This window comes from Peromyscus maniculatus, chromosome 7 (assembly GCF_049852395.1).
Source record: "Peromyscus maniculatus bairdii isolate BWxNUB_F1_BW_parent chromosome 7, HU_Pman_BW_mat_3.1, whole genome shotgun sequence".
Taxonomy (NCBI): domain Eukaryota; kingdom Metazoa; phylum Chordata; class Mammalia; order Rodentia; family Cricetidae; genus Peromyscus; species Peromyscus maniculatus.
In genome coordinates this window covers 33,786,218-33,813,404 of record NC_134858.1, presented here as the reverse complement: position 1 = coordinate 33,813,404, position 27,187 = coordinate 33,786,218, and the positions used below count along the sequence as shown (strand labels likewise).

General features: G+C 39.1%; 1 protein-coding gene across 3 annotated transcripts; it reads left to right on the top strand.

Annotated features, from left to right (window-relative positions):
- The first annotated feature begins 1,759 nt into the window (after positions 1 to 1,759).
- Chek1 (checkpoint kinase 1) lies at positions 1,760 to 27,181 on the top strand. 3 transcript variants are annotated; one of them, XM_076576011.1, is made up of 13 exons: positions 1,760 to 2,130; positions 2,894 to 2,975; positions 4,859 to 5,082; positions 6,310 to 6,374; positions 6,461 to 6,530; positions 15,769 to 15,957; positions 17,177 to 17,281; positions 19,191 to 19,286; positions 21,548 to 21,656; positions 22,583 to 22,760; positions 22,991 to 23,122; positions 24,157 to 24,258; positions 26,329 to 27,181. In XM_076576011.1, exons 2-13 carry the CDS (start codon positions 2,911 to 2,913, stop codon positions 26,422 to 26,424), a joined length of 1,431 nt encoding a protein of 476 aa, XP_076432126.1. In that variant the 5' UTR covers positions 1,760 to 2,130; positions 2,894 to 2,910; the 3' UTR covers positions 26,425 to 27,181. The 3 variants fall into 3 exon arrangements, with proteins under 3 accessions (XP_076432126.1, XP_076432127.1, XP_076432125.1); XM_076576012.1 differs by lacking the exon at positions 1,760 to 2,130 and adding an exon at positions 2,132 to 2,270 and having other exon boundaries at positions 26,329 to 26,787; XM_076576010.1 differs by lacking the exon at positions 1,760 to 2,130 and having other exon boundaries at positions 2,498 to 2,975; positions 26,329 to 26,787.
- The last annotated feature ends 6 nt before the right edge of the window (positions 27,182 to 27,187 follow it).

The following is a 27,187-nucleotide window of genomic DNA, read 5'->3' as shown; positions in this document are numbered from 1 at the left end:
GAAGAGCTGTTCCTTGGTTACACAGAGGAAGAGTGTAGAGGTCTCTGCTTCATGGGTAGTCTTGTGACTGCCCCACTTTGACCTCCATATTTAGAGTTACCTGATATCATTTCAACTTGAGTCTTCTGGGTTTCCCATAATGCAGTTCAAGTCACTTTTCTGTACTTTGGGATTAATCTTTATTTTGTACTTGTTACCTTTTATCTGCAGTAGGTTTTCACTTTTCCAAAATTTCCTCATGCTCAGAAAGGAATAGAGGCTATTGCTCATGCCCCACTCCCTTTAAAAGACTTATGTAGCCCTTATGTGGCTTCAAGCTTAGTGTGTAGCTAAGGATGGCTTTGAATTCCTGATCCTCCTGCATCTGCCCCCAAGGTACTGTGATTATAGGCAAGTGCTATGAAACCTCTCTTCTTACTACTATTCCTTTATAACTATTTTTAGGAAGTTTTATCATGGTTTTGGTGTGTGTGTGTAAATCTGTTTACTCTTGTGGCAATTTTCTTTTAATCTGTTTAGACATATTAAGTTTATTGAGGCAGTATTTCATTTAGCCCAGGTTGACCTTGAATTTTCTATATGGCCAGTGTGATCCTGAACTGATCTCCTGCCTCTACCTCCTTGGTGGCTGGTATAAGGTCATATACATATATAAAAGCACACATATGCACACCTAAGAGCGCTGATACTCTGCCTGAATCTATTTTTTCCAGGTGATGACATTCTATCCAGGAATATAGGAAACTCATGGGTCTTTATTTTCTTTAATTTCAGAACACAGGAAATTATAAAGAAATGGGAAAGATCTAAAAACTTGTTTTCATCATATGAATCCTATAATGTCATGGTTTAAAACTTCATATATAAACATTTGTAGGTGTTTCACCTTTTCACTTTTGATAGGTTTTGTAGAGATGGAGCTGTGTAGCTCAGTGGCAAAGCAAGCACAAGTTTGTTTGTACTCAAGTCCTTTCCCTGAGAATTGACATTTCTCACTTTATTCTGACTTTCTGCATGCTTGGCAAGTACTCTACCATTATGCCACATGTCTAGCCCAGTTACTCTAATATTTATTGTTACTCTACCCACCTTTTTAAAGACAGGGTCATATTTTTTGATTCAGGCTGACAAACCTGAAGCAGTTCCCCCTGCTTCAGCCTTCTTTGGCTGAGATTACAGGCGAGTCATCACCACGTGTAGCTTGCTGGTTTTTTGTTTGAAAGAGCATCTGGCTAAGTATCTCTTGCCAGCTCTAGAGTGTGGTATTATAGGTGTGGGCCACTATATTCGTTTAAAAATTAGAAAGCTAATGAGACTAAGCTAGGCAAATGGTCTTCCTACAAACAGGTTAGGCTGAACTAGTTTTGGAGCCTGTGCAGGCAAAATCGGTGATCCTGACTGGACTGTAAACAAATACTATTTTCGACCTGCCCCCTTGTACCCGACATTGTGTGGTCACATTTAAAACTATTTCGTTTTTTTTTTTTTTTGAGATTAACCCTGTATAACCCGGGCTGGCCTTGAACTCGCTATTTTCTTGCATATGCCTTCCAAATTCTACGATTACAATATACATCACCACACCTGGTCTTCCTCCCTCCGTCCCCCCAGGATCAATTCTAACAGCAGTTGCTAGCTTCTAAGCTCGAATACTAAGGGTGCCACAGTCTAGCGTTTACAGAGCACTTTGTAGCGCTCAGTTTGAGCCTCACAAGCCCTTCCTAGCAGGAGCGCCGGGGTCACGAGCTGGTCGGTTTACGTAGTTAACGGTGCAGCCCTTGCAGGGTCAGCAGCAAGGAACCCAGTGCTTGCCCTGGCCCAACTGACGCTCGGTCTGGATGGAGGCTTCGGCGCCTCTCCGGAGCAACGTGAGGCATCTAGCGGGGCACACACCCGATACCGTTCCACTCTGGGACTCACAGATCAATTCTCACCAAGGAGGTCGTCAATAGCAAATCCCGTCTGCGGGTCTCTGCCATCAGAACTCCAGCCTGGCCGGGCAGGGTCAGCGCTAGGAGGAGGAGCCCCTTCCGGGTCAGTCGGCTGAAGTTATTATCAGCCTGGGATAGGACAACGCGCGCCGGCCCGCTTTACGGCAAAGGTGTGCGCGTTTGCGACAGCATGACGCAAGTAAGTTTTGGCGGGAAAAGCTCTGCATTTGGATTCCCGTGGCAGCTGGCAAAGGACTGCTTGGTGAGAGGGGCGTCCCGAACGGTGGGACAGGACTCCAGCGAAGGACTCAGAGGTCTTGATTAGTGCGGACGGGCACGGTGAGGGAGTGGTCGTGACGACCGGGAGATGGGAGGGCCTCCCGGAGTGCGGGCTGGAGCTGGTGGCCCGCGGCTTCCCAGCGTAAAGGGACCAGAGCTGTTTGAGCCTTCGGGGTTCGCACGCTTCCGGCTCTAGGGGTCCCTGCCTTCCGCCTCTCTCAACAGCCTGGCCCCGCCCCCTTCCCTCCGGGCCCTGGGGACACGTGCCGTTGGGGTGGGAATTGGAAGTGAGCGGGTGGGAGGAGGGGCTGCTCCGGTAGTGATTACGGTAGTTACTCACACCTGTCCTGCTATCCCCCACAACCCCCCAACGCCGCTCTCCCTGCCCGCAACTCCTACCCCTCCCCGTCATCCACCGGGAAGCCTTTGTCTCCCAGCCTCCGATCCAAGCAAGTGTTCAGGTTTGCATAAATGCGGAGGACAAACGTGGCTGAACAGGGATCCTGATATACAGGACAAAATGCCTACATTTAAGATTGTGACTTGGGTAAATGTGGATGAGATGTAAGGGGAAACCACAGTCGTGCGGAATCATGGCAAGAGGCACGCATGGCTGAGCGGCATTATGAGCGATGAGAGTTTACACTCATTCTCCCTATTTTCTGGGATCCTGCATTTTACAGCCGCTGCGCTTGAAGTCATGGCAGTGCCTTTTGTGGAAGACTGGGACTTGGTGCAAACTTTGGGAGAAGGTGCCTATGGAGAGTAAGTTTGAGCCCTCATTTAAATTTTTATTACATTTAAGTGGTGCGTGCGTGCGTGCGTGCGTGCGTGTGTGTGTGTGTGTGTGTGTGTGTGTGTTTATCTGTGCTGCCATGGTGAGCATATGGAGGTCAGGGGACAACTTGTAGGAGTTGGTTCTCATGAGGGTTCGGAGAATTGAACTCAGATCCTCAGGCTTGACAGCAAGTGGCTTCACCAGCTTAGCCATCTTTCTGCCCTCCCTAATTTAAATTTTACCTTGCCTGTGTGCTTGCTTTAGTTTCCCATCTGCTGTTTGAATACACATTAAAAAAAATCCTTTATTTCAAGTGGCAAAGGGAGTGGATATTTGCATTTGTAAATCAAGGCTCTTAGCAAGTAAAGTCACATAGCCACACCCACTCCTTTTTTGTGGTACTGGGGATTGAAGCTATGGCATCACACATGCTAGGTAAATGCTCTGCCACTAGGCCTTAAAAACAACAACAGACAAACCCAACATTTCTTCTTTTGTTTATTTTTGTTCAGATCAAAATCTTGTTATGTTGCCAGGTTGGCCTTGAACTTGTGGTACACTCTACCCTCTCAGATATTATAAGCGTGCATTAGTCGACCCAGCTTTTTAAAAACTTCTTTTCCCAAGGATTATAAGAGAATCAGTTTTTTTTTATTTTTTATTTCAAGCTGTCTGTCTTAGAATTTAAATGAGATAATGAAAAGTCTTAGCAGACTGGTTGTGTTCTGTGTTCTTGAGCAAGCTTTGTGTGCCTCTGTTTCCTCATCTGCAGACAGAATTAATAGTACCCACCCTGCATGCACCAGACCATGACTTTTTGGAGGTTTAACTGTAGTACTTCACATTTCCTTTCGTTTCTTTTGAGAACATGGCAGAACCATCTCATCTTCCTTGATGAAGAAAAGAGTGAAGGAAAAATATTTTGGGAAGTGTTAAATATTTAAAATTTATATATTTTTATATGTGTGAGTGTTTGCCTACATGTTAGTATACTACATGTATACAGTGCAGACAGAGGCCAGAAGAAGGTAGGATCCTCCGCAACTGGAATTACAGATTGTGAGCTACCATGTGGGTGTTAGGAACTGTACTCCAGCCTGGTGCCCTTTTTCTGCCCCCCCCCCCCCCCCCCCGTTTTGTTTGAAGAGATTGTGAAGGGGCCCCAAAATAGCTTGACTGCACAGCAGCCATGATAGGCTTAGGGCCCTAGATACAGCTTCTGTGACAGGCTTACTGGCAGGCAACACCCAGATCCAGGAAAAGCCTTAAGCTAGTACCACCCAGGGATGAGGAAGTACCTGGCATTGAAAACTTTCCAACCATTAGATAAGGTAGTCAGATGCCCTTGAGTCTAGCACACACCTATTTTTTGTTTTACAGATACCCCTAGACAATTGTCAGCCACTCAGGGTCCTGGACCCTGGAAATGCCCTCCCCCCCAACCTCTGCTATGAAAACTCTGCCCCACCTGAGCTCAGGGCTCCCTGCTCTTACCACTGTGTCAGACAAACAGAGGGACCAAGCTCTGGAGCTTGAAATAAAGGCTCTTTGCTTTTACATGCGGGATTTGGTCTCCATGGTGGTCTTTTGGGGGTCCCCGCGATCTGGGCATAACAAACAGTGTCTCATTATGTAGCTGGCTACCTCAGACTTCAAGAGCTCTGCCTGTCTCTGCTTCTCAAAGATCAAAGGCATCCTGCTTGTTTGGGTTTTTTGTTTGTTTGCTTAGAGAGTTTCTTTGTAGCTCAGGCTGGCCTTGAACTTAGAATGCTGGAATTACAGGCATGCATCGCTAATATTTTGAAGTTTTAGAGGAGAAATAGAATTCTGATGTGAAAATGTTTTAATTTTCTCTCTCTCTTTTTTTAAGAGTTCAACTTGCTGTGAATAGAATAACTGAAGAAGCTGTTGCCGTGAAAATTGTAGATATGAAGCGGGCCGTAGACTGTCCAGAAAATATTAAGAAAGAGATCTGCATCAATAAAATGTTAAATCATGAGAATGTAGTGAAATTCTATGGCCACCGGAGGGAAGGCAATATCCAGTATCTATTTCTGGAGTACTGTAGCGGAGGAGAGCTTTTTGATAGAATAGGTATGGAAAAGATTTATGATAATTCTTTTACTGTACAAGCTTATAAATTGCTACCTAGGGTCTTTCCATAGGCCCTTCAAGTGGTCTGTTATTAAGTAACATTCTCAGTTGCATTTTATCTATCTATCTATCTATCTATCTATCTATCTATCTATCTATCTAAGATTTAATGTTATTCTGTGTGCATTGTTGTCTCACCTGTCTGTTGTCTATGTGAGGGTGTTAGATCCCCTGGAACTGGAGTTACTGGAGAAAGGTGTGAGCTGCCACACCAGTGCTGGGAGTTGAATCTGAGTCCTCTGGAAGAGCAGCCAGTGCTCTTAACTGCTGAGCCTCTCTCCAGCCCTCAGTTGTATTTTTTGGAGGGTGTTTTTTCAAGACAGGGTTTTTCTGTAGTCCTGACTGTCTTGGGATTCACTCTGTATACCAAGCTGGCCTTGAGCTCAGAGATCCGCATTCTTTTGCCTCCTGAGTGCAGGGATTAAAGGCGTGTGCTACCACCGTCTAACTATTTTAGTGTTAGATAGCTGTTTGATCAGTTTTATATCAGTTAGTTATGCAACAGTAAAGCTGGAGTAAAAGATCAGGCACTCTTGACTTTGTAATGTGAAAATTTTATGATTTAAATCTGTTAAGTAGTGAAATTGTATTAGATTTTCTTGTTGGCAGTCATACTAGAATATTGAGGAAAAATAGGCACTGTTTATTTATTTATCTTAGGGTGATTTATATTCTGTGTACTGTGTGCATGTCTGACATCCATGGAGGCATGCCTGGTTCTGTAAGAGGTCTGAAGAGAGCACTGGATCCCCTGGACCTGGAGTTACAGATGATTGTGAGCCATGTCGATAATGAGAATCAAATCCTGGTCTTCTGGAAGAGTAGCCAGTACTCTAAACTGCTAAGCCATCTCTCCAGCCCTGAGTTTTGTGTTTAAAAGAAGTAGAGGGAAATGTGAAGGAAGCCAAGGCCACTGGAGTTAGTATCAGATTAAAATACTTTGATGCTTTTATTATTTTCCTATGATGTTAGTTTGTTTTTACTATTTAGCAGCTAGGCAGATGTGAGACATTTAGTAATATATTTGTTATTAGACTTGAGTCTTTTGTTAGTATAAGTTTCTGTTTGCTTTAGTACAAACATAAATTGAGATATGGAGTAAGAGCCTGTATGATGGATGCCTGGTTATATTTTTTTCAGTAGACATTCAATACTTATTTCTTACAGAACCAGACATAGGCATGCCTGAACAAGATGCTCAGAGGTTCTTCCATCAACTCATGGCAGGAGTGGTAGGTACCATAGCCTCTTACACTGTGCTTAAAATTAGCACCAGTAGGTGAGTTGCTAAATTCTATTGTTTCTACCCCCCACTTAGGTTTATCTGCATGGAATTGGAATAACTCACAGGGATATTAAACCAGAAAACCTCCTCTTGGATGAAAGGGGTAAGATTGCATTTTGTTAATGTTGTTTTTTTAGGCTGGTCATATAGAACTGATCAAGGGTTTTACATTACTGAAATCCTGGGACCAAAAAAAAAAAAAAAAAAAGGTCAAAAGTCTAAGAATTTTACAAGTCTTTAATGATATAGTTGTAGATGAAGGTAGACAAATACTTGGAATGATGAATGGTACCTCACTGGATGAGTAAATAGAATTATTTTTATTTATTTCAAAATTCATTCATTTATTTTTTTATAGTTTGTGTGTGTATGTGTATTTGTGTGAGCGTATGTATGTATGCATGTATGTGTGTATGCTGTGGGACTACCCAGGGAGGCCAGAAAAAGTAGGGGATCCCTTGGATCTACTTGGTCAGCTGCATGATGCGGTTGTTAGTAATAAAACTCCAGCTCTCTGGAGGAATGGTATGCACTTTTAACTGCTGAGCCATTGCTCCAGCCCTACAAGAAAATTTAAAAGTTCTTTAAAGAATTAATGTGCCATGCTTTTATTGAAATATCCTACGCCTTAGTCTTAGAGGTCAAACTCATGTTGTCAGACTTGGTGGAAAGTGTGTTTACCTGCTGAGCAGTCTCACTGGTCCTGTTCTGTTTTTTAAATAACTTACTTGTTTATTTTCATTTTATGTGCATTGTTGTTTTACCTCCATGTTTGTCTGTGTTGGGGTGTCAGATCTGGGAGTTATAGATAGATGTGAGCTGCCATGTGGGTGCTGGGAATTGAACCTGCGTCCTCTAGAAGATCAGTCAGTGCTCTTAACCACTGAGCCATCTCTCAAGTCCCCACTTTTCTGTTTTTTATTGAGACAGTTATACTCCTGTATTCCCAACACTTGGGAGACGGAGGCAGATTGGAAATTCAAGGCCATCTTTAGCTACATACTGAGTTTGAGGTCAACTAGGGTTATGGGAGATACTTCCTCATGTCTACCCCTCAGAAAAGCTTGATGTATATCTTAGGCTGTTGAATTGCTTCTGTAGCTGGGATAGCCTGGGACTTGCCCTTCTGCTGCTGAGAATACAGGTGTGTGCACCCATGATGGCTCTACTTTTGTTCTATAGATGTCATAAAATTGAGAGAGAAGAATAGCAAAAGTGTTAGTTTTATAGAACCAGGATCAAAAAGATGACAAGTGTCGGCTGTATGAGGCAGGGATTTTGTTTTGCTCTGAGATGAGATCTCATTGCCTTTTTAGTGTGTGTTTCTCTGATGTCTGAGGATGTTGAACATTTTTTCCCAATATTTGTTGGCCTTTTTTTTTTTTTTAAAGTTTTTGTGTGTGTGGTTAGAGAACTATCTGTTAACCTCATCCACCCCTTTGTTGATTGGATGCTTTGTGTTTTGGCTTAAGTTTTGGAATTCTGTAGACGCTGCAGATATTGAGCTAAGGTGAAATATATAATTGGAAAAGATTTTCTGTCATCCTGTCGGCTGTATCCTACCCTGCTGCTTGTTTGCTGTATGGAAGCGCTTTAATGTCTTGGGAAGCCCTTGCCTGTGCCTCTCTGAATCTTGGGGTTGCTTGTTTTTCTCTATCAGTTCATTCAAAGTTTAAGATCTCATCTTAAGGGTTTGATTTATTTTGAACATGGTTTTGTACAAAGTGTGAGAGATGGATTTAATGTCATCCTTTCCTGTATGATTATCTGACTTTTCCAGCATCATTGTGTTCATGGTGCTGACCTTTTCCAGTTAGGTGGCTGTGGTTAGGGGCTGGAGAGTTGCATCAGAGTATATTATGCACTGGCTGCTCTTCTAGAGAACCCTGGGTTCCAGTTCCCAGCACCCAAGGTGGCAGCTCACACCTGTCTGTAACTCCAGTGCCAGAGGATCTGACCTCCACGGTGCACAGGCATAAGTGCAGGCAAAACACCCATACACATTAAAACAAAACAAAACAAAACAAAACAAAAAACCCCCGTGATGCACACCTCTAATCCTAGCACTTGCGAGGCAGAGGCAGGTAGATCTCTGTGAGCTCTAGGCCAGCCTGGTCAACATAATGAGTTCCAGGACAGCCAGAAAAACAAAGCAAAACAAAAATGAAGGAAGAAATTTTTCTTGAAGGTGGCTGTAGCTGTATGAGTTTATTTCTGGCTCTTCTGTTCTGCTCCACTGTTTACATGTCTTGTTTTTCTGCCTTTGTCATGATGCACTTACTGTGGCTTTTTAGTTGATTGGGATCAGGTATCGTGATGCTGCCAGTATTGCTCTTCCTGCCTAGGGTGCCTTTGCTAGTCCTGAGAAGAATGCCATTGATGACTGAATCTATAAATCGCTCCTAGCAATACAATTATTTTTACATTCTGTAGTGTGGGCTTTCAGTCTTCTAGTACCCTCTTCCATGTCTTTTTTCAGTGTCTTAAAGCCTTCATTGTAGTGTTTTTTTTAACTTCCTTGGTTAGGTTTATTGCTGGCTTTTTTGTTTGTTTTTGTTTTGTTTTTTTGTTTTTCCATGTTTAGAAAAGCTTTATGAATACTATTTTATTTCCTCAGAATGTTTGTTATAGGTATATAGGAAAGGTTCTAATTTTTGCTTGTTGATTTTGTATCTTACTATCCTTTTGAAATACTTACCAGGTCTAAGTTTTCTGGTGGAGGCTTTAGGGTCTTTTTTTTTAAATTTATTTATTATGTATACAGCATGTATAACTGCAGGTCAGAAGAGGGCACCAGATCTCATTACAGATGATTGTGAGCCACCATGTGGTTGCTGGGAATTGAACTCAGGACCTCTGGAAGAGCAGTTAGTGCTCTTAAACTCTGAGCCATCTCTCCAGCCTGCTTTAGGGTCTTTTAAGTATAAGATAATACCATCTAGATTAAATAGGTTAATTTGACTTCTTCCTTTCTTACTTGTATCCTTTTTATTTCTCCCCCCTTTTTTTGTATGTTTCACTATTTCTTTTACTTTTTAGAGACGATAATATAATTACATAATTCCCCCCTTCCCTTTTCTCCTTCCGGACCCTCCCTTATACCTCTCCTTGTTCTCTTTTAGATTCATGGCCCCTCTTTTTCATATGTATGTATGTATTATAACATACATATATGTATATGTGTGTGTATTCCTAAATATATAAGTACTGCCTGCTTGGTTTTATAGTCTTATGTGTATGCATGTTTTCAGTGTTGACCATTTGGTATTGAATAACTAATTGGTGTGCTTTTCCCTGGGGAAGACTATTTCTCCTAATCTCAGCTTCTTTGTGTAAGGTTGAGGCCTCCAGGGTTTTCCCCTGTCCACGTTGGCATGTTGCTTATTGGCTTTGTTTGTAGGTTCTCCAAGATTCATGTAACTTCTGACATTCCTAAGATCCAGTCTCACAGCAAACCCCCTGATTCTCTGGCTTTTATATCTTTCTACTGCCCTCTTGTGCAATGACCCCTGAGCCTTAGGTCCAATAAGATGTATCCATTGGGACAACTCTGCTTTTTGGTTTTCTGTAATGGCCTCATTCTGTTGTATAAGGAAATTTCCTTGATGAGGGATGAGGACATACTTAACCTTTGGGTAGAAGAACGTATATTTAGGATGTAGCTAGGGATTATGCTGGCTTAGGAAAGTGGCAGTTCTAGGGTCTTCTCCAGTACCCATGGTTTCACTAGTCCTGTGTAGTTGACAAGGTTTCCAGTACTAGGCATGATTTCTGTCTTTTTTTTAGAAGTTTTTTTTTAAGATTTATTTATTTATTATGTATACAGTGTTCCACCTGCATGTATCCCTGCACACCAGAAGAGGGCACCAGATCTTATTACAGATGGCTGTGAGCCACCATGTGGTTGCTGGGAATTGAACTCAGGACCTCTGGAAGAGCAGTCAGTGCTCTTAACCTCTGAGCCATCTCTCCAGCCCCGATTTCTGTCTTGTTGAGTGGGTCTTACGTCCAGTCTGAGAGTCAAGGTGTTTATACCGTTACTGCACATTATGGCATTGTTGTGCCATGCTGGTGGTTGTTGGAGTTCACAGGCATCAAAGCTGGGTAGGACTGTGGGTTGCTCCCCTCTTTTGGAAACTTGCATGGTGCCTTCTGGTACCAAGAAAGCCAATCCACAGGGAGGAGGCTTGCAGGTCAGTTCCAGCTCAAGGGGCCTCTGGCCCTGTGTCTGGTGTATTTAGCAACAAGGCCTTACTTATCTTCTACCTTTGAGGAGCATCCAAGGTCAGTAGCAGTAGCCTGTGATGTTTTGGGGGTCTCTTGGATAACCCTGACTAATAAAACTTAAAAGAGGGCTTCTCATGCTTGGTGGTGGAGTTTTTCTTAGATGGTCTTTGGCTCCTAGAAGGAGAACTGTTAGCCTAGATGAGAAGATTTCATTTCGACTGTGTATGTTTACACACTGACTTATGTTTACTATAGTTAATCTTTAGGTAGATAGTTAATAGTATGATTCCAGTATTTCCAGAAATCCTTGCTGTTAGTAAACCCTCCTCCCTCCTTCTTTTGCACTGCTCCTCTCCCCCAGTTAGAGCCCTCACCCCAGTTTTCCATTTCTCTCATCAGATCACTTGTGCTCTTGTATTTGCTCCTTCATTTTCCCCAAACCAACAATGGTCCCTTTTCACTTTCCTGGTTTCTGTAGTTATTCCAGGATATGTACTCACATCTGAAGATTGCAGCCTCAGATGATAGAGAACATGTGATGTTTGTCTTTTGGGGTCTGGGTTATTTCACTCAATATTATTGTTCCTGTTCCATCCATTTGCCTGCAGAGTTCTTGATTTCATTTTTCATTACACCCGACGAGTATTCCATAGTGTCTGTGCGCCACAATTCATTGTCAGATTGTTGGTTGTTCCCGTTTCCTAGCTACTGTGAATAGAGCAGCAGTGAACATGGCTGATCAAGTATCTGGAGTAGAGTACCATGCCACAGGATAATAGAGTTGCATCAGAAATACGGTAGATTTATTTGTAGCTTTTTGAAAGTTCTCTACACTGATTTCCAGAGTGACCAGTTTATTATCCCACCAACAGTGAATGAAGCTCCCTTTCTGCACATTCCCTCCAGCATTTGTTGTCCGTTCTTTACCATTTGAGTGGGGTGAGAGGAAATCTCAGAGCTGTTTTCATCTGCATTTTCTTCCTTGCTAAATAAAGACAGTGAACATTTTTTGAGACATTTCTTAATCTCTCTCTTTGTGAACTCTGTTAAGGTCCCAGGCCCTTTTTTTTTTTCTCAGTCTTTGTTTTCTGAGGGTATATATATATATATATATATATATATATATATATATATATATATATATATATATTCTGGATATTGATTCTCTGTTGAGTATGATTCTTTATGATATTTTCAGACATCCATACTGTTATTTAACCCTCTTCTTCATCCTGCATTTATCTCTTTCCTGTTCTGTGTGTGGGCTTCCGCTTCACCTAGTTGACTGTTTCTTTACTTCTGCAGAAGCTTTTCAGTTTTGTGAAGTTCCACTTTTCAATTATTGGCCTTAATTCTTGGGCAAATGAAGATCGATTCAGAAAGCCCTTTCCTACATCTGTGTCGCAAGGGTAGGTACTGCTTATGTTTTTTTTCTAGCAGTTTCAGTGTTTTGAGTTTCACATTTAGGTTTTTGATCTATGTGAGTTAGTTTTTGTGCAAGACGATAGATGTGGGTCTAATTCCATTCTTCTGCTTGTGAACATCTAGTTTTCCCAGCACCGTTTGTTGGAGATCCATTCTTTTCTCCAGTGTGTGTTTTTGTCATCTTGTTAAATACTAAGTGACTGAAGTTATGTGTACTTTTGTTTAGGTCTTCGAGTTTGTCATATTGGTCTACATGTCTGTTTTTGAGCGAGTACCATAATGTTTTTTATCACTATAGCTCTGTAATATATATTGAGATCTCTAGTTGTAATCTCTCCAGCATTTTTTTTGCTCAGGATTGTTTTGACTACCCAGAGTCTTTTACAATTCCATATGAGTTTTAGGATAGTTTTTTTTTTTTTTCTATTCCTGTGAAGAATGAGATGGGGGCTGAGATTGTAATTCCATTGAATCTGTAAATAGCTTTTGGTAAAATGGTCATTTTCATATTTTACCAATCCATGAGCATGGGATGGCTTTCCGTTTTCTAGAGTCTTTCTCTATCTCCTTCTTTAGAGGTTTAAAGATTTTATTATAGACGTTCTTCACCTTCCTTGGTATATTATTTGGGGTTCTCTTAAGAAACAATAATAGAATGAATTAATGTATATTTGTATATTGGTGAGGGATTTATTAGAGTAGCTTACTGCCTGTGGTAAGCCCAGCAATGGCTGTCTCATGACAGAATAATATCCAATAGTTGTCTAACCCACAAGACTTGATGTCTTAGCAGTCCCAGTTTCGTGCTAGAGTTCCAGGGAGGTCCTAGTTTTCAGTTCATGTTGGAATCCTGAAGAAGTAGGTTTTAACACCAGCCAAAGAATGAGTTAGGAATGATGAACTTGCTAGTGAAAGTGAGGGCAAGCAGACAGAAAACAAAGCTTCCTTCTTCAATGTTCTGTTCTGTGGGCTGCCACTGGAGGCGGTGGCCTAGATTTAGAGTGTGAATAGGAGTATGTCCATTCTCTCTTTCTCTGTGTTTGTTGTTGTTGTATAGAAAAGTTATTGCTTTGCCCAAACTAATTCTGTATCCTACCACACTGCTGAACTTGTTCATTATTTCTAGGGGTTTTCTGGCAGAATTTCTGAGATATCTACTGTATCATATGTCATCTGCAAGTAGGGATATTTTGGCTTCCTATTGTATCCCTTTAATTTCCTTTTGCCTATTGTTCCACTTAGTGTTTCAGGCACAGTGTTTTAAAAAGGAGTAGGGATAGTGGACATTCCTATCTCATTTCTGACATCAGTGGTATTGCTAAAAATGCTCATAGTATTGGTGGTTTGTAAAAATCTCAAAACAACCCAAATATGTACCAACTGTAAGACAGATAAATTATGAAATGGTTTGTTTGTTTATTTATTTATTTAAGGATTTATTTATTTTGTATACAGTGTTCTGCCTGCATGCCAGAAGAGGGCGCCAGTTCTCATTACAGATGGTTGGGCGCCACCATGTGGTTGTTGGGAATCGAACTCAAGACCTGTAAGAACAGCCAGTGCTCTTAACCGCTGAGCCATCTCTCCACCCCGAAATGTATAATTTATAGTGACAAGCAATGGCAGATGAATTTCAGGGATAAAAGGATGTAGGTAAAAAACAAAATCAAAAAAACATAACAAACAAAAACACAACAAAATCCCAAACTCATACATTATCTGTTTTTATGAAATCCAAAACCCAAATTATTGTTTAGGATTAGAAACATGTAACGGTAGCACAAGTAGAAAGAAAACTGAATGGTAGGCCGCTCTGAGAGGCAAGGGAGTGTGTGTGTGTGTGTGTGTGTGTGTGTGTGTGTGTGTGTTTGTGTTTGGCCTGCAGTGTGTCTGTGCACCGTGTGCCTGCAGTGCTGGTGGGGACCAGAAGAAGGGACAGAATCCTCTTAGAACTGGAGTCACAGACACTTGTTAGCTGCTATGTGGATGCTGGGATTTGAATTAGGGTTCTTGAACCACTGAACCATCTCTCCAGCCCTGCTCTTTTCTTTATTTTTATTTCTTTATTTTGGGTATTTGAGACAGGAGTTCTCTGTGTAGTAACCCTGGCTGCCCTGGAGCTTGCTCAGTAGACCAGGCTGGCCTTGAACGAACAGATCTGCCTCTGTCTCCCAAGTGCTTGGATGCAGCTATTTTTTTTTAAATATAGTTTTATTAATTTAAGAATTTCAACAAATGTTAAGCAGAATGTCTGGTAAGCGCATCTTGATTACACTGTTATTCTTGTGTATTTATTTCGTTTCCATTTAGTATTTGTTAGTAAGCTAAAGAAACAAAATTCCACCAGTATCTAAAATCTCCCTTCCATTCCTTCCTTCCCAGACACATATCTCTAAATTACATCTCTAAATGTTAAATTCATATCTGTAGCTCTCTAACTTAACAATATTATGTTACACACAGGATGAAGCAACCAAACCCCAAAAACACTATGGTAAACCATTAGTACTCAAAGTGACTACTACTTAGAAGTAGTTTGAAGTTGTGATCTCAGTAGTTGGTCTAGATTTTATCATATATAGTTATTAAAAAGATGTAATTGCAACCTGTATCTCTCAAAGTTAAATATAGGTAACAAATACACTGGCTTATATGGTATGAGGTATGAACATTTGTTTCTAACTTAAAATAGAACAATAATTACCTAAAACAAAAATACATATTTATATTTATAATACTTATAACAAGATTTGTTCATACTACTAGCCTTTTTCCTATATAATACCTGATTTCGTATGAATGCATATACCTTGTTTTGTTAACTGCTTCCATAGTTGAAGTGAGAATTGTTAAAGAGTGAATAATTTCACAGATTGACACCTTGGCCACACTGCTTTCAAAAGGTTGTACCTATGATGACCTCTCGTAATAGGGTTTCCCTAACTCCTTAGTTAGACCCTTTGCTACGGCATCCTATAATGTCTGTATTTTCATATCCCATATAACCATGGTTTATTGTCATCCTCTCTTGGCTGATTTTATCTACTGCCTACATTGGCTAATGCAGTGCCTATTACTTGCATGCAGTAGACATTAATCTGGTATGTTAAAACTGGAAGTTCTTCATGCAGTTTGTATGTGATGAAGAAGGGAGAGCAGAGTGGAAGTTTGTTCTTCGGGCTCATTTTGGCATGGAATTTCTGCTGCTTTTCTCAGATTTGCTTCTGTGACAAGTTCTTGTGGCTTCTCAGTTTTCAGTTTAGTTTGATACATCCTTATATGTTTCCTTTTTGCCAACTGACATCGTTTGCCATGGAGAAAGCTTTGCTGATGGCTTCTTACCCTCCACAGTTCTCAGTGAAGGGTTTTGCTCTATTGTCTTCCCAGGTTTGTTTTCTAGGAGGGCATCTACAGCATCTTTATTTGACCTGGTACAAGCTGGTTTTTGTGTTGATGATGTATTGCTTTAGTTAATAAGAACTTGAGGTCTTTGCTAAGTTTAGTTTGGTATAAATGATTGGTGCCTTTTAATTTTACTTCATTACACATACATAGATTTCTTTTGCTGATTTTTCAGGAAGAGAAATTTTACAAGTCTTAAGGAAAACTAGTGTTATTTAGTAATTCCTATATGTATTTACAAATCCTTTTAATTCGGTGCTGGTCTTTTTCTCTTTTGGCTTACTTAGATAATCTCAAAATCTCTGACTTTGGCTTGGCGACAGTGTTTCGGCATAATAATCGTGAACGCTTACTAAACAAGATGTGTGGTACTTTACCTTACGTTGCTCCAGAGCTTCTAAAGAGAAAAGAATTTCATGCAGAACCAGTTGATGTTTGGTCTTGTGGAATAGTACTTACTGCAATGTTGGCTGGAGGTAAGGCAGTTTAATTATGAGAAAACTTATTTTCTCTGAAAAATCATGTTTCTTATACCAAAATAAAAATGAAATAACCTAAGGGAATCTAATTCTGTAATAGAAAGGTTGTGAGCCACCTCTCCCGTTCTGTAGTAGTTTTGTTAGTGTTTAACTAATTGCTTTGGGCTGCAGTAACAAAGTACCATACAGTGAGTGCACCTTAAACAGCAGATTTATCCATTTTGTACAAATTATGAAGGCCTCAAGTCTGGGTGATGAAGGTGCAAGCATGGCCATATTCTGAGGGCCCTCTCCCTCCCTTGTAGTTGACCATCTTACTGAGAGGCGAGGCAGACTCTTCAGGGTCTTCATAAGGACCCAGATCCCACTTTTGTTTTTTTTTTTTTGTTTTTTTTTTTTTGTTTTCCAAGACAGAGTTTCTCTGTGTAGCTTTGTGCCTTTCCTGGGACTCACTTGGTAGTCCAGGCTGGCCTCGAACTCACAGAGATCCGCCTGGCTCTGCCTCCCGAGTGCGGGGATTAAAGGCGTGCGCCACCACTGCCCGGCCAGATCCCACTTTTGAGGGCTTTCCTAACCGTGACCAATCAAGTTCTCACTTTCATTATCTTAGGGATTAGGATTTCATTATAAAATTTAGAGGGGAAGCAAACATTTAACCCGTTATAATTAACATCTTACTATAGGCCGGGCGGTGGTGGCTCATGCCTTTAATCCTATCACTTGGGAGTCAGAGGCAGGCTTAATTCATTGAGTTTGAGGCCAGTCTGGTCTACAAAGTGAGTTCCAGGACAGCCAGGACTGTTGCACAGAGAAACCCTGTCTCAAAAAAACAAAATAAATAAATAAATTAATTAAATGAACATCTTATTTCTCACTACCATGAAAGTTGTAACCCAGAGAGAGATTCATTTACATGAATTATATTTATTAAATGAAAATCTCAACACTTCTTTTGGGGTTGCTGGAGATTGAACCCAGGGCTTAACACCTACCAGGCAAGCACTCTGTCACGAAGCTGTATCCCTAGCTTTTATGTGAAAGAGTATATTTCAATGAAACTTAGTATGAAAACCATATTGAATTACTAGGGAGGAAACTTGCATTTTTTTTTTTTTATGTATTGTTCATTTATTCTATTGTGTGATTATTTTTCCTTGAAATTTTTATTACATAATTTTATGAACACTCAGAAAACTGAAACTTGTTTCATTTTTAGAGTTGCCGTGGGACCAGCCCAGTGACAGCTGTCAGGAATATTCTGATTGGAAAGAAAAAAAAACCTATCTCAATCCTTGGAAAAAAATTGATTCTGCTCCTCTGGGTAACTGGTTGTTACATTGAAAGTATTGGTTTTGTGGGTAATAAAGTCTCATGCTAACTGATTTTTCCTTCCTCCCTCCCTTCCTTTCTCCTCCCTCTCTCCCTTTCTCCCTCTCTTCCTCCCTTTCTTCTTCCTTCTCTTCTTTTTTTTTTTTAAATGTAAGTGACCCATAGTACTTTTAGCTAACTTAGAAAATATACGTAAAAATTAAAAAAATAGTTGAATGTAGAGGCACTTGTCTTTAATCCCAGTACCCAGGAAGCAGAGGCAGGTGGATCTCTGAGTCTGCCTGGCCTACATAGGGAGTTCCAGGCCAGCCAGGACTACATAGTGAGACCTCATCTCAAGAAAGAGAGCGGGAAGGAGGAAGGAAACAGCTATAATTGTGGCATTTGGAAATAGCCTTTTAAAGGTATTCTGATATATGTGCCTATGCTTTCATGTAAAAAAATATATATCAAATATATACTACATAGATATTATATATATTAGTTATAAGTATATACTTTTGCAAAAATTAAACCCTAGTACTTTATATTTCATAACCTATTTCAGTTTTGATACTCAGCATTTTCCCGTATCTATAATTACTGGTCTGGATCATACTTTTAAAGACTGATGGTATTCATTATATGGATATGTTTAGGTTTTTTTTCCTTTAATTTTATTTTAGCGAAGAGGTGTGATAACATCTCTGTTACTTGATGCTTGTGTGTATCCTTTAATTATTTGCTTAAAAATTTTCCTTCTTTAAAAAAAAAGAGAAAAAAGAAATTTTCCCTTCTCCCACAAGCAAAATTGCAGAGTTAAGAGAGTATGTATTTTTTTAAGTGTTATGGGCTTATTTTACAAATTTATTTTTTTAAAAGTTTGTACCATTTCATCATTTTTTACATTATATTTTGAAACACTGGGTTTCACTACGTATCTGTGACTGGCCCGGAACTCACTGTGTAGACCAGGCTGACTTTCATATTCAGAGAGATTAGTCTACCTCTGCCTACTGAATATTGGGATTAAATGTGTATGCTACCATGCCTGGCAAAATAATTTTTTTTAACCAATAAGTCTGTAACTGATACTGCTTCTTAAACTTTATTTTAAATTTAATATTAACAGTGAGTTGCCTACCCCCTTATGTAACTTACTAGCTTTTCCAGTTTTGCTTAGTTTTGGTAATGAAATTTATAGTTTTTCTTAATCCTTTGGGGGCTTTTCCAAAAAATGTATTCATATTATTTATTGTGTTTGTTACAGCATTTCCTAGAATTTGTCATTTATTTTAACTGTGATAGTTATTTTAATATGCAGATGTTTTAAATTTTTCATGATCTAAAATGTTGTCATTTGTGGTTTTTGACTTGTATCGCCATATTTAGAAAGGTCTTTTCTACCCTGATATTTTTTTAAAAGTTTTTTTTTGTGTTCTCATTTAGTGTTTCTATGGTTTAATTTTTACATTTTATTGTTGTTGGCTTTGATTTTGCAACAGTCTCATTTAGCCTAAGCAGATCCCTATGAAATAGAGAATTACCTTATCCTCCAGTCTATAACTCCAGATACTGGTGTTCAGATGCTAACTTGTTTGGCTTGTTTGGTTTTGGAGACAAGGTCTATGTTAGTCCATGCTGATCTGAAACTCAGGCAGAACCTGACTGTGGCAGTCCTTTCAGCCTGCTGAGTGCTGGGACTACAAGCTTGAGTCACTTTTCAGTTCTAGTTTACATTTTTTGATGTTGAGAATTGTATGAGTTCTTTTTAAAAATTAATATATATGTGCCAGGCTGGTCTCATTCTTAAACATTCTGCCTGTGCCTCTCAAAGTGTGCCGTGTGCCTGGCTTTTGTGTCTTTTAAGTTTATCTAATCTGCTTAACTCTTTTACAAATACTGTCTTGTTTTGTTTTCAGCTTTGCTTCATAAAATTCTAGTTGAGAATCCATCAGCAAGGATTACCATCCCAGACATTAAAAAAGATCGATGGTACAACAAACCATTTAACAGAGGTAAAAAAGAAAGCACACTCATTTTCTTCTGTGAAACATGCTTAACAAAATACCACAAACCCATGTCATAACTCTGGTTTACTCAAATGAAGATTTTAGTAGTTAATAGGAAAAACAATTTTGAAATTAATATTGTTAATTAACAACTAAAAAGAGTGCTATAACTCAATGTTTTGACGAGGTCTTATGAAACAATGAAGACTTTTCCTCATGAAGACATGACAGGAAATCTAAATTTTGAAGATTAAAAGGAGCTAGCAGGCGAGACATGTTGGATTCTGTGCAGAAGCAGCAGCATTTGGACAAATAGATTTTGTGGGACATCTTTTTTTTTTTTTTTCTTTCTCCCTTTTCTGGAGCTGAGGACCGAACCCAGGGCCTTGCGCTTGCTAGGCAAGCGCTGTACCACTGAGCTAAATCCCCAACCCTTGGACAAATAGATTTTGTACATTGAGTGTATTTGAAGAACTTGAAGGTCAGCTCACTATGACATGGACCTTGTGTTTTGTGTGCATCACTAACCAGTGGTCAACATGGTAGTTGGCGTGTCATAGGTATGCAGTAAATGTTGGCTGAGTGAGTGGATAGAGAATTGGGAGAGTGAGAGGTTTGAGCTGATTCAGCAAAGGCAGATAGCCCAGTTATAGGAGGGCTTTATGAGCTGCGCTAAGGATTTATCCTGGAGCTTACCACCATTAGGATAAGTTTGAGGGGCTTCAAAAGCAAGAACATGACAAGTTGATATGTTTGGTTTTAAAAGATCTTTCTGAATACTCCAATGAATAGGAAGAGATTAAGTAATGTGGGCTTCTACAGTAGTGGTTTAGATGTGAGAAGATGATGGCTGTTCTTCCAGAGGACCTGGGTTTGATTCTACAAGCATCTATAACTCAAACCCCAGGAGGTCTGATACTCTCTGGCCTCTGAGGGCATGCATTTGTGTGGTGCACAGACATGCAGATAAAACACATATTCACATAAAGGAAAATGGTTTAAAAAGATTTAGGAGTCAGTGTTTTTTGTAAGTTTTGTTCACTGTTAAAATACCTAGTACTGGGCTGGAGAGATGGCTCAGAGGTTAAGAGCACCGACTGTTCTTCCAGAGGTCCTGAGTTCAATTCCCAGCACCCACATGGTGGCTCACCACCATCTGTAATGAGATCTGGCTCCCTCTTCTGTGTACATACTAAATAAATCTTTTAAAAAAAAAATACCTAGTACTAGGGTAATGCCTGGTATTACATAACCCTAATAAAGCATTTTAGTGAGTGGATTAATAAAAATATTGGTTAACACTAAGCATTATTAAATGGCTTTAGGGACAGATCTAATAGATGTAGGTGTGTTCAACCTTTTGATATTATGATCCAATGTTCATAGTCAGGAACTACACAAGAGTTCAAATGTTTTAAGTAACTTTATGTTTTTGTATTGTACTATATCTGTACCTATCCTTAGCTGAAAGTGGCTGTGGGCTGGACTCACCTGCTGGGAGAAGAGGCTGAAACTTAAGAAAAGGGGAATGAATAACAGAACATCAGGATCAGGGTTTCTGAGGAAGATTGTGTGTGTGTGTGTGTGTGTGTGTGTGTGTGTGTGTGTGTGTGTGTGTGTGTGTGTGGTGTGTGTGTGTGTTGAGGAAGGGGTAATGGGTCCATAGTACAAGTATCAGGCTTGACACTTGAGGGGAGGATGCAAGGAGGAAGAGAGGCATAAGCAAGTATATATGGAAATTTGGTAGTGACATGCAGAGTTAGTTCAGGTCTGTTGGCATTATTTTTTCTAACAGTAGGATAGTATATCATGCTAAGTAATGATGGAATGGAGGATGATATTGATAATTTCAGAAGAGGATAGAAGTTTTGAGATAACCCCTTTGAGGAAGTGTGAGGTGACAGGGGCATGGACTGTTGCAGTCTAGCTGAGGAATGAAAGTTGAAAACGGCTTCATTTTCTGTATCCTGACTATTCTAAGGGAACAGTAATTCAGTGCTCACTGTCATCAGGAGTTATTTAAACATTTTAAAAGTTCAAGTTATTTAACTAGTCTTTTGTTGACCATCATGTTACTCATAAAAGGTATCGTTAAAATTGTGGTCTTAGTGAAGCAGTAATGTAACATTTCTTATAGAATCGTTTAAAAAAACAACTTTATATTATTTTATGTTTAATAAATGCATTTAGATGTGGCTGTACTTATTCAAATTGCCAGTTAGATTAGTTAATACTTTCATAGAAGATTTGTATTTGTTTCTTTTTAGGTGCAAAGAGGCCACGAGCCACTTCAGGTGGTATGTCAGAGTCTTCTAGTGGATTCTCTAAGCACATTCATTCCAATTTGGACTTTTCTCCAGTAAATAGTGCTTCCAGGTAAGAATTAGAATAATTTTTTCTTTTTCTTTTTCTTTCTTTCTTTCTTTCTTTCTTTCTTTCTTTCTTTCTTTCTTTCTTTCTTTCTTTCTTTCTTTCTTTCTTTCTTTCTTTCTTTCTTTCTTTCTTTCTTCCTTCCTTCCTTCCTTCCTTCCTTCCTTCCTTCTTTCTTTCTTTCTTTCTTTTCCTTCCTTCCTTCCTTCCTTCCTTCCTTCCTTCCTTCCTTCCTTCCTTCCTTCCTTCCTTCCTTCCTTCCTTCCTTCCTTTTTCTTTTTCTCTTTCTTCTTCTTTCTTTGTTTTTCTTTCTTTCTTTTTCTTTCTTTCTCTCTGTCTTTCTCTCTCTCTGTCTTTCTTCTTTTTCTTCCTTCCTTCTTTCTTTCTTTTTCTTCCTTCTTCCTTTCTCTCTTTTTGAGGAACGGTCTTACTATGAAACCTTGACTGAACTGGAACTTGGTAGCCCAAACTGGTCTTGAACTTGTACTAATCCTCCTGCGTCTGCTTCCTGAGTGTGTTGGGATTTCAGATGGGCACCATCATGCATCAGCAGATTAAATTGTTTTTTTAAAATGTAGTTGTTCCCCATAAAGAATAAAATGTATATATTTTACTCAATAATGCAAATAATTTCACCAAAATGAGAATGATTGTGTGGTATAAGAAGGGCCTGGTGGGTTTTATTTAAAGATATTTTTAGTCTAACACTGTAGCACACATACTTCTAGTCACAGATAACTGCTAATTGGGAGGTTAAAGCAGGAGGATGGATAGTTCCAGGCCAATCTAGGCAGCAAGATGCAATTTTATCTCAAAAAAAAAAAAAAAAGAAAGAAAGAAAGAAAGAAACACAAAATAAATAGTTAAAAAGAATGAAACATCTTAAAAACCAAGAATTAATGACACTTTTTACTTCTGTCTTAATGTCTCAGTGAAGAAAATGTGAAGTTCTCTAGTTCCCAGCCAGAGCCACGGACAGGGCTTTCCTTGTGGGACACTGGTTCCTCCTATGTTGACAAACTGGTACAAGGCATCAGCTTTTCACAGCCTACGTGTCCTGATCACATGCTTGTAAACAGTCAGTTACTTGGGACCCCTGGGTCCTCACAGGTAAGGAATTGGATTCTTCAGATAAATCACCGTTGCCTTTTATTTTTGTTGTCTTAAATCTTAGGTTATATGTGATTACTACTTGTAGTTGGTACACATTGTTTGGATAAGGAAGAAATAATTAGAGGAGGCCTTTATGGGTGAGAATCCTAAGTCAAGGAATAGAATTTCAGACTGTTGCTGTAAACTGGTCACCCTGGATTTATCCAGCTTCCTTCTTTGTTGTGCAGAACCCCTGGCAGCGCTTGGTCAAAAGAATGACACGCTTCTTCACCAAATTGGATGCAGACAAATCTTACCAGTGCCTGAAAGAGACCTTCGAGAAGTTGGGTTATCAGTGGAAGAAGAGTTGTATGAACCAGGTTTGTTTTATTAGTTTTCAGTTATTTTTTTTTAACCATAGGAAATTAAAAGGTATCAGTAGTCATTGAGTGCTTTGAAAATACAAGTTATTAATTTGAAAAGGAAACAATTGAAGGTTTGAAGAATTTTTTTTCTTTGTCCCAAACCTCTAATGTTAGCATTTTTATATTAGACTGGAGTTGACAATGTTCTTACTTAAGTGTTTGGGTTGTGTGCCGGCTCTTGGCTGTGATTTTTCTTTACACCAGTCCTCTTGTGGGAATATTTAAACCCAAAGTGAACAGGGATGGGGGACTGAAGTGGGAGTTGTAAGACCTCTCCAAACCTTCACTATCGTCTCACTGGTATTGCAGCTTTTCAGCCATAGATTCAACTTCTTGTTTTCTTTCTTGTAATAATCTTGTTTCCTTTCTTATATATGAGATTGATTGATTGATTGACTAAAGTATTGGGGATTGAACACAGGCCTTGTCCATGTTGGGTAGGTGCTGTGCCGCCAAGCTACATCCCCAGTCTTCATTACATTCCTATTCCTTTTGATCATTTCTTTCAGTTCTGCTTTGCTAAAATGTCTTCCTTTGTTACTAAAAGTTCACTTAGAGTTCTACTTACAGCTTGGTTTAGATTGGATGCAGACTTGCCCAATGGAGAGAGAGAGCATTTTTTTTTTTTTTTTCAGATTTGTTTTTACACTTTTTATACATGAGTGTGTCTGTGTGCATGTATATGTCAGTGTCTGTGTGTGGAGGCATCAGATCCTTTGGAGGTAGAATTATAGGTGATTGGGAGCCTCCTGACATGGGTGCTGGGAATGGAACTCAGGTCCTCTGGAAGAGTGGGTGTCAAGTGCTCTTAACCTGAGCTGTCTCTAGCCCTGTAATTTAAAGTGTTCTTTATGCCACTCCTGTTGTGCGAGGATTGTAGTATACATTTTTATCCCCAAAGTATTACTGACCTGTTGAGACAGAGGTTTCGTTAAGAGTATTTTCTATTCATGTGTGTTTGTGGCTTGACCTTATTTTTATCGCTTTAGGTCACTGTATCAACAACTGATAGAAGAAACAATAAGTTGATTTTCAAAATAAATTTTGTAGAAATGGATGAGAAGATACTGGTTGACTTCCGGCTTTCTAAGGTATTTTTAAAAGCATTTTATTTATAGTTTTTTTTCTATGGAAATATTTCTGTGAATTTTTAAATGGTTTTATGTGTTATATACTGCAGTCTACCCCTCTGCACTATTGCTTGGAGCTTTTTAGGTTGAGCACAGTTCCAATGTGCATGATGAGTCCTTATGCTGTCTTACACTATTTCTCAACTAGGACCTAAATTTTCTCTTTGCCTAGAGTAAATATCTTATGCATATATTTTTGTTCAGGTTATATATATTACTTGCCTATTACTAATTTTGGCCTTCATATTGACTGTGACAGTATTTCATGCTTTTTGTTTTGGGGTAGCAGTTACTTAGTAATGGCTCCAAAGTATAAGGGTAGTAATGCTGGCAATTTTATTCTAGAATATTGTTAACAATTGCTCTGTTTTACTACTAATTGTGTTACTTTTACTATGCCATATTTATAGATTAAACTATATCATAGCCGTGTATACATAGGAATGCATATGGTATATAGGCCATGTAAAGTTCCATCTTATGTGGTTTCAGACCCTCACAGAATGTTTTGGAGCATAGCCACATGAATTTGTAAATACACTGTAACTTTTTTATTTTCATTTAGTGTTACAAACTTTGAATTTTGTCATCTATTTTTCGGAAAATTTTTTGGTTTTTCTCTTTTCTTTCCTGACACCTTTTCAGTATAAAAATCTTGAGGAACTGGGGATGCACTGGAGTTTGTAGAGTGCTTGCTTAGTATGCACAAAGCTCTGGATTGGATCCCCAGCACCAGATAAAACCAGGTGTGGCAGTGATGCCTGTATTCTTCGCAGTCAGCAGGGAGGAGGATTAGGAATTCGGTGCCATCTGAGGCTTCATAGCTAGTTTGAGGCCAGCCCTACGTGGGACCTTGTTCACCCTAAAAAATTGTTTTTTCTTTTTTTGTAACATTCAGAGAAGTAGAGAGTAAAAGAATAAAAATAATTTCTTTTTTTTTTTTTTTTTTTTTTTTTTTTTTTCGAGACAGGGTTTCTCTGTGTAGCTTTGTGCCTTTCCTGGAACTCACTTGGTAGCCCAGGCTGGCCTCGAACTCACAGAGATCCGCCTACCTCTGCCTCCCGATTGCTGGGACTAAAGGCGTGCGCCACCACCGCCCGGGTTAAAAATAATTTTAAAGTATACTTCCCAACAGTTATCATTTATAGTACTTTGGAATACTCAAATTATTTTGATTCATATATAACATTTGTCTGTTTAATACAAATTATGACATTAAAAAGCTTTCACATTATAATGTAATGATCTTCATTTTGTGATTAATATTATGATTTTACTCAACTATTATTTTTAGTTTTAAAGCCTACTCTGTATAAAACCAAACCAGTATATATCTGTTTCCTGAGAGTTGATATGTGGCCCTAGAGATGGTTGAAGAGTAATTCACGTTCTTTATGTTGGAGATTAGTTGCAGTATTCTTTTCTAGATTCTTGGCATATAATTAAATTATGAAAGCTTCTCTATTGAAGCTATTGTCATAACAGAGTTTAGCGGACTTTTTCTGTGATAAAACTGTGCCGACTTCAGTGTGGCTTGTTTTTAGTTCACGAATTCTTGTTGCTTATGGAAAACAATTGGTGTAGGTCCAAAGGTACTAACCCTTGAAACAAAACAAAACAAAAAAATGCCATTATTCTGCTTTCTCAGCTCAATGTGGTGAGAAAGTGAAGAGAACATGATCAGGTGAGAATTATTTATGTAGCCATTTCCACCAGAATATTTGGTCTTCACAAGTGGACTGGACTCAGGTTGCATTTAATAAATTATTAATGAAGAACCCATAAGATGTTAAAATAGCCTGCTCAAATAAGTCAAAATGCTAAAGATTTATGTGGAATGAAAAACTAACTAGAGCTCTACATACCTGCAATCCAGTTTCTCAGAAAAACAGAGGGGGAGGAAAAAAAAGACCCGAGGGATGCCATAACTGGACATATCTAAGGATGTTTGTTTCTACTGACCAGGAATGATAATATGATCTTTTGACACAATCTTTTTTTTATATTTTCAAAATATTATTCATAAAATAGGGCGATGGATTAGAGTTCAAGAGACACTTCCTGAAGATTAAAGGGAAGCTGAGTGATGTTGTGAGCAGCCAGAAGGTTTGGTTTCCTGTTACATGATGAAGCTGTCAACTCTGGAGATCCCTGGTGATTCTAGTGCTGCTATGTTGACATTATTCTTCCTAGAGAAGATTATCCTGTTCTGCAAACTGCAAACAATAGTTTTTGAAGAGTTCTCTTCCTATTATCCAAACATCTTCCAATTCTGAGTATGTTTTACATACAAATAATACTGTATCTTAATTGTATGTAATACTTTGGGGAAAGGATGGATCAAATTCATTAGGTATTTCTCCAGCTGTGTTTAAATGGTCTGAATTTGAAACCTATCCGGTAGAAACCAACTTTTGGGATGCATGAGTTTGCAAGCTTTTATACCAATGTAGTATGACTTCTGTTAAAAAAAAAAAAAAGAAAAGAAAATGAGAGCATTTTGCTTCGTTCTAAGAAAACATGTTTCTTTTGTGCTATTTAATTGTAAGGATGAATAAACAAAGACCATGTACAGTTGATTGATCCATGAAGCGAGCCCGCTACAAAGAGTGCATCCCAGGATATGTGCTGTATTTTCACTTTGGGTGTGTGCGCTGCACAAGGGCTTGACCAATTCTAGAAAACTGTTGTTGAGTTATAATGATTAAAATGACAAGCTTTTCCCCCTGGTGTAGCTAGTCAAGTATAAAGTACTGGTTGGTCTTTGAAGAAGTTGAACACAAGCTCTAGTGCTTATCTTACTTTAAATTAAACACTTGAATAACTTTTTTTACATTCACAGTCATATTTTAACTCTAGAAATAAATTCTATTTTTAAAATCAATTCCTA